At 52.2% G+C, this 7,372-nt stretch overlaps 1 protein-coding gene across 1 annotated transcript; it reads left to right on the plus strand.

Moving 5' to 3' along the window:
• The first annotated feature begins 4,878 nt into the window (after window positions 1–4,878).
• Window positions 4,879–6,342, plus strand: LOC103759485 (C-C motif chemokine 4 homolog). The gene is made up of 3 exons (XM_008925881.3): window positions 4,879–4,948; window positions 5,489–5,601; window positions 6,176–6,342. The coding sequence occupies exons 1-3, from the start codon at window positions 4,879–4,881 to the stop codon at window positions 6,248–6,250; spliced, it is 258 nt and encodes an 85-aa protein (XP_008924129.3). The 3' UTR covers window positions 6,251–6,342.
• The last annotated feature ends 1,030 nt before the right edge of the window (window positions 6,343–7,372 follow it).

Here is a 7,372-nt window from a genome sequence, read left to right on the forward strand (position 1 = left end):
GGGGATGTGGGTGCCAGGCACAGCCCGTGCTGACCAGGGCAGCCAGACAATGGCCCCTTTGAAGGCCACAAACCCATCTGGGGTGGCCAAACCCTCCACAGCACAGGGCCAGGCCCTGCACTTCAGAGAGACGCTGCAGAGCTCCCCAGCCTCCAACCAGCCCCAACCTCCAACCAGCCCCACTCATGGGAAGTGGTTTTACAGCTCTGCACAGATCGAGAGGCCAGTAAACATCTGTGTGTGCCCACGGGGTTTACTGGCAGCTGGAAAGTCACCCCTCCCTTGGGAGCTCCAACCCCCCCCAGTGACACAGCCCTGCCTGCAGAGAGGGGCCAAACCAGCCCTGGGCACTTGGGGGGCTGAAGGGGGGCTGAGGGCCATCGGTCTCCATCCCTGGAGGGGTTTAACAGACGTGTGGATGTGGCACTTGGGGACATGGGTCAGTGGTGGGCTTGGCAGTGCCAGGGGAACAGTTGGACTCGATGATCTCAGAGGGTTTTTCCAGCCTTCATGATTCCATGAAGCCATAGTTAGGGAAGTCCTCCAGCCTGGCAATGGCCCTGGCACAAGCTTAAAGGTTGTCTCTGCTCTGAGCCCCCTCAGTGAGGAGGGGAAGGTTGTTCTGAGCCACCCCTGAAGCACCCCTGGGGTGCAGTGACCACCCTGTGCTCCCCTGGCTGCCTGCACCCATCCCACCAAACCCCCTAGAGCTGCACTCCAGGAGCACCAAGGAAAACAAAAACAATCAACTTGTGTCCTGCTTATTTTCCTTTTTCCTCTGCTACGATGAGCAGACAAGTCCCAGTGGGTTCATTTAAAAACTGGGTTTGGTTTTCAAAGAATCCCAAAATTATTTGGGTTGGAAAGGAACTTAAAGCCCATCCAGAAGCACAGCCCCACAGCCAGTCCCTAAAGCTCAAAAATTCCTAAAATCCGAGTTTTCTTTGTTTTGTCCTTTCATGCCAAGGATTTGGAGCAAGGAGGCTTTTTTTATTTCACTTTAATTTGCTTTGAAATGCTGTACACTTCATCCTCTTTGATGTGCTTTGCTTCCAAGAAAAGGCCAGGAGAGGTCTGAGGCATCAGCCACCAGAAAGAACTGTGTTCCCTGGGGTGTGCTTTTTCCAGACTGGGAAAAGTCTTTCTGGGGGAGGATGGAACCTCTGACAAGATACACATTTCTTATCAGCTCTGAGCAACTTCCTGCCCTGACATGACTTCAGGGTTTCCTCTGGAATGCAGCCAGAGGTGACCAGCACTGCTCATGCCACTGGCCAAGGTGGCCCTGCTCTCCCCCTGCCCCTCCACGCTGGAGACAGACAGTCCCCAGTCACTGCCACAGGCTCAGGGTCCCACTGGAGCCCTTTCTGGGACGTGACATCATCTGAAAAACCCCAACATTTCTCCACCTATGTCAAGAATGGTGGGGGGGTGAAATTCCTGGGTGCTGGTACAAAGCCACTGGTGCTGGAGCTGGGCAGGAGGGAGGCAGCTGCAGGAAATGATGGGTCTTGTCTTAGAGGCAGTTTCTGAACTCAGGACCTTTTTAATTACTTCCTTTTCTGAGCTAATCCCAATTCCTCCTCATTAAACCCTGCTAGAAATAGCACCTTACATCAGCCAGTCTCACCAGTTTTTTCCAGGTTCCCCTTTCATTCAAGATGGAGAATTTCCCCATTTCTGCTGTCACTGAGTCTATTTTGGGCATTTGCTTTCCTTAGCACTTTCTCCTGGGATTTTTTTTGAAGGGACTTGGAGAAAACTTCTTTGTGTAAATCAGAGCAGCATCAGCCAGACTCCTTCAAATCCCACTGACTCCAAACAGTGCCTGCTGAGTCAGGAATCCTGAAACCACTGGAGCAAAGATGGGAAAACTTCCCTCTCATGCCACAGTTTTGCCCTGCAATGAACTTAATCCCCCTGGAGATGCTCCAGCCCACTTTGCCCGCTCCTCCATGGCCATCTTCGTGTCTCAAGGGTAGGATGGTTCTTCATCCAAAACACACCCAACCTCTCTTCCTAAAAAAGGGGAAGAGCTGGAAGAGGTGACTCTGTCATTTCATCATGACTGGAATGTGGGGAGTGGGTAAGGAAACATTTTTTAGGAATGTGTTGTGACATCCCAGGGCATCACTGACATGACTGTAACCTCCCACCTCTATCCAGCTGGTAGAGTGAGGGCTTTGCTCAGATTTCTAAGGAAAAATTAGATTCCTCGAGAACCTGGCTCTGGGATTATTTTTTGCTTTCAGCAGTAGTAAAGTTTCAGCCCTTCCCAGTCCCCTGTAAAACAAATTGTCTAAACTAAACTGACTCAGCTGAATTAAGAATTTTTTTTGTTTTTATTAACTAAAAAAAATGATCCCTGAGAGTCTGAAATAGTTTGGCATCTTCTTGGTAGCAAAGGGATGAAGGCAGGGAGGTGTCCAGCTGCCTGAGAGGGGAAATCTGTCATTGGAAGTATTTGAATAATCGCTGCAGATTTCCAACTAATTCCTCTGTTTTCACAGGACTCATCTTTTATCAGACAGGTCTCGTCTTTATTTCCTCCCCATAAATGGAGTTTTGGGCAGGAACAGATGGCTGGAGGAGGTGGATCCGGAGACATGACCCACGAATTCTTGAAGGCACAATCACAGGGAACAGCTCAGAGCTCTTACGTACTTCCACAACTGCATTCCCTGGGCAGCCAGCCGGGATCCAAGGGAGCTGGAGCTCACTCACAGACAGCTCCTGGTCCAGCTGGAACAGTCAGAACGCCAAGTTCCCACCTCCTGCCTGGCCAGGAGCCCTCCTCATCCTCCTGGGATAGCTGGGAACAGGCAACATGACGAGTGGAGTGAGGGAATGGGATCTGGAGGGATGAGTGAACCTGTGAGGTGCCTGTGCAGAGGGAAGGATGGAGAGGGGGCCGTGGTGTGTCCAGGAAGGTGATGCCCAACTTGGCAAGAGACGCTTTTGCTCCATGGGACTAATCTGCCTGGGTGAGGGGCATCACCACGGCTCCCACCAGGAACCTCCCTGAGGGTGGGACATCCCTGGGACTGCTCCTGTGCAAGTCCAAGGTGGTCTTGTCCTCCAGACCCCTCTCTGGCTGCCTGGAGCACAGCAGTTCTCCTGCCTGGAGCACAGCAGTTCTCCTGCCTGAAGCACAGCAGTTCTCCTGCCTGGAGCAGAGAATTGTCCTGCCTGGAGCACAGCAGTTATCCTGCCTGGAGCAGAGCAGTTATCCTGCTTGGAACAGAGCAGTTATCCTGCCTGGAGCAGAGCAGTTATCCTGCCTGGAGCAGAGCAGTTATCCTGCCTGGAACAGAGCAGTTATCCCTCATGGAGCCAACCAGCCATGGCTGCTGGAGGGCTGTGCCCACCATGCAGTGTTGGAGGATATTTGGAAAACACCAGGTTATTTCCAGAAGGTTCCTGGAGCAGGGGCTGGAGCCTTTAATAGAAAGAGGATGAGTCAGTGCCCAGCACTGTGGGGAGGGTGCAGAGGTGCTGCTGGTGAGGTTGGGTTGCTCCACTTGACGTTATAATCCTTCCACTGGAAGCATCCCCCAAGACATCACCACTCCATGATGCCTTGAAAATAAAAAGGAGTCACATCCCAGGAACGCCTGCTTCCCTCTGGAGAACACATATCCTTCTAGGAACATCTCATTACAGCTGGAGAGCCCCCAGCTCTTCCCAGAGCATTCATCACCTCCCTGCCAGGCCTTCCCTCTCCTCCTCAGGGACAGAGGGGAATTTGTTAGACCTCCATGGCACTCTGTGCAGGCTGGTGGCTTCTTCCCAGTGAACCATCCCTGTCCCAGCCCAGGGAGAGCTGTGAGCTCTTACCCTCTCCCATATGATGTGCTACTTCCCCTTGTCATGACAATTTTCTGCTGAGACAGGATACTCTTTTCTTCCCAAAATCCCAGTTTCTGCTCATGGCCTCAGCCCAGTTACTCTGCTCCTGATCTCCTGATCTTCAGAAGCAGTGTCTCCTTCCTCACCCTGCTGCTGGAGCTCCTTCTGCCTCATCCTCAGGGTCACAAAGTCTCCAAACATCTTTTGGCTCTCTGCAGCCCCAAGGCTAAGAATGAAAGGCCTCACCTACCAGTAGCCCTTGAAATTTAACTGTCTAATCCAAATTGGTCATTCAGGGTCTCTTTATAGGACCTGGAGTGCAACGGGCACTTCCAGGAGATAACACCCCATCTCAGCTCTCTCCCTTCCCTTAAATTTGAGGAAATTTGAGTGCTTCAACTCTGGGATTCCTGTCTCATGCTCACCACTACCTGTGCTGGTGCCTGCAGTGCTGTCACAGCTGCAGGACATGCCCTGAGTCACCTCCAGCTCTGTGGAACACGTACAGGGCACTGGTGACAGCTCCCATCTCCTGCTCCCAGGGCGGTGTGTGAGGGAAGCAGTCCATGGTAAAGGACCTTTTCCAGTCCCACAGCCCATTTTTCCCTAACCAGCCTCATCCTATTGATGCCCTTCTGCCCAGCTCTGTCCTTTGGGCTACTCAGGCAGGTTGGGCAACAGGGGACTTGACAAATGCAGGAACCTCCACAGAGGAACTTCTTGCTAAGGGACAGGCATGAAAGAAGCAGAAATAGCCACAGTCACTGTTTCATATCCTGTGTCACTGGGGAGGCACTGAATCAAGGGGGGAGCTTCACTCTTCCGGGGCTGGGGCTGCTCTGTTCCATCACGGGACTGCACCACGAGTGGACTCTCCTCTGGGGGAAATTCCATCATGCCTACGTAAGGCTCCACATGGACCTCTCGCCCCATAAATTGAGGGGCTGGTGACCGTCTCAGCATCAGCCAGAAAAGAGGCTTTCAAGCTCCCCTTGCCTGCTGAGCTCCAGCCACCATTTCTCTGCTGACATGAAGGTCTCCGTGGTTGCCCTCGCTGTCCTCGTCGCCGCCTTCTGCTACCAGAGCTCTGCTGCACCATGTAAGTCCAGGGGCTCCCCACCCTCCCTCCATGGGGACAGGAGAGATGTCCCTGCTGGGACAGAGTCCCTTCTGCCAGCACTTCCACCCTGGGTCCCTCCCCATGTTGTCAGACCATCCTCAGGCCGGTGCTCCAGGGTCATGGGGGCTCTCCTGCCCCGGGAAAGGCACAGCTCAAAGACCATTAGGGTAAAACCTAAACCCTGTTTTACCCTTTTTGGGGTAAAAGAGGGTTAAAACCACAACCACACCCCCACACAGTGCTGCAGAGGTCAGTGGTGCTGTGCAGGGCACCCTGAGGAGGGCTGAGGGTGGCCAGGTTTGGGCTGGGAGATGTTGCCTGGTGACACGGGCTCTGTCAGTGCCAGCTCAGGGTGAAGCCAACAGGGAAAAAACTGAAGGAAGAATTAAAAAGGCCTCTCCTTTTCCCTTCTTCTTCCACGTCATCCCTACTCCCCAGAGCCAGGGATGTGGGATCCCAGCTCCCTGGCCCTGCTCCCCACCCCTTGCCCCTGCTGATGATTGTCTTTGCCCTCCACAGTTGGCTCCGACCCCCCGACCTCCTGCTGCTTCTCCTACTTCTCCCGGCAGCTGCCCCGGAGCTTCGTGGTGGATTATTATGAGACCAACAGCCAGTGCCCCCAGCCAGGCGTTGTGTAAGTCCCCTCCTCAGGGCAGGGGGGGATTTGGGATGACGATCCAGGGAGGGAAACACCCCTTTTCCAAAGACAGGGAGTGGAGGCTGGGGGAGACAAGAAGTACAAGGTGATGCTCTGTGGGTTTGAAGCACAGAAGTCTCACCCTGGTCCTGCTCTACCACTTTGAAGACTTAACTGGTGTGGATGGGCACAGTATTCTCATCCCACCCTTGGGAGAGGCTGGAATTGGGCAGGGCTCTTGTTCTGTCCCTGGAATCCCCTGCTGGGATGGAAACCAAAAGAGAGTAAATTTAGATAAGACATTAGGAAGAAACTCTTCCCTGTGAGGGTGGGGAGGCCCTGGCACAGGTTGCCCAGAGAAGCTGTGGCTGCCCCTGGATCCCTGGAAGTGTCCAAGGCCAGGGCCTTGAACCTGGGCTAGTGGGAAGGTGTTCCAGTCCAAGTCAGGGAGTGGAATGAGATGATCTTTAAGGTCCCTTCCAACCCAGCCCATTCCATGATCCTGTCATTCCCCATTCATTCTCCCACCAAAACCTGACCTCTCTGCACCCCACAGGTTTATCACCAAGAAGGGCCGGCAAGTCTGTGCCAACCCCGAGCAGGAGTGGGTCCAGCAGTACATGAACGACCTGGAGCTGAACTGAGGTCCTGCCCAGATCCTGCTCCGTGTCCTGGCGAGCACGACCCAGCTGTGGCTGCATCAGAAATGCTTCAGTGCCCTTTAGAGCTACCTGAGAAACTGAAAACGTTCCAGAATCAAACTTAATGTTTTCCTATTTAATTTTTTATAGGGGAGGGATCAGGTGCAATAACTCCAAGCTAAACAAGAATTTTATTTAATAGATTTATTTTTTTAATGCAGACTCGGGTTGTACGTTCTGTATTTAATTAATTGTACTTTTGGCATAATATTCAATCCAGATTTCAATAAATAAATATTTTTGTAAGAACTCTCTGTCTTTGCCTCTATTACAACCCTTTGGGATGACAGTAGCTGACATTATCATAGTGGCAACATGTTCTTTATTTCCTTTTCCACGCTGTCAAAACTCCCACAAGCTTTCCCTGTCTGAACGTCCTGTTTTGCAAAATAAGACAAGAAAAACCATGAAGGAGGAGGTGTGAGAAAGGCTCAGATTACAGTCAGGTAGCTTGGCTCACACTTTTTAGAAAGCATTTAATCACCACTCATTATGACAACCGGGAGCTCGTTAAATTCCATCCCTGGCCCCATTATAATCAATTAAAACATTACCTTTAGGGCCTGAAATTTAACACATTGGTTGGTTTAGGGAAAGCTTTCTGAGAGCTGCAGCTAAAATGGATCAGCTATTCCCAGAGCTGAGGGTGGAAAAAATACGTTTCCCCGCGAGATTTTCAGAACTATTTCATTTAGCTCTCATTTACCTGGGACATGAGGCTTGGCAGATATTCCCTCTCAGGAGAAAAGGTGTTTTTTCTCTGTGCCCCCAAAACCTGCCCATCCCTGGAGATTCCTCTCCAGAGATCACCCTGCTGGACCCCAGCCCAGGGCAGGACCTGCCCCTGCAAGGAGACATCTCCACTGGTCCCCCCTGGAGCTGAAGGAGATGGAGCCCACATCCCTGATGGCAATTCCAACATCCCTGATGGCAATTCCAACATCCCTGATGGCAATTCCCACGTCCCTGATGGCAATTCCCACATCCCTGATGGCAATTCCAACATCCCTGATGGCAATTCCCTCATCCCTGATGGCATTTCCCACATCCCTGATGGCAATTCCC

This window comes from Manacus vitellinus, unplaced genomic scaffold (genome assembly GCF_001715985.3).
Source record: "Manacus vitellinus isolate BGI_N305 unplaced genomic scaffold, ASM171598v3 scaffold_32_pilon, whole genome shotgun sequence".
Classification (NCBI taxonomy): domain Eukaryota; kingdom Metazoa; phylum Chordata; class Aves; order Passeriformes; family Pipridae; genus Manacus; species Manacus vitellinus.

Excerpts from the sequence above, each read along its gene's own strand:
- LOC103759485 (XM_008925881.3), top strand. The coding sequence starts at position 4,879 with ATGAAGGTCTCCGTGGTTGCCCTCGCTGTCCTCGTCGCCGCCTTCTGC. Across the intron at positions 4,949-5,488 it reads CCAGAGCTCTGCTGCACCAT|TTGGCTCCGACCCCCCGACC; the intron begins GTAAGTCCAGGG and ends TGCCCTCCACAG. Across the intron at positions 5,602-6,175 it reads AGTGCCCCCAGCCAGGCGTT|AAGGGCCGGCAAGTCTGTGC; the intron begins GTGTAAGTCCCC and ends TTTATCACCAAG.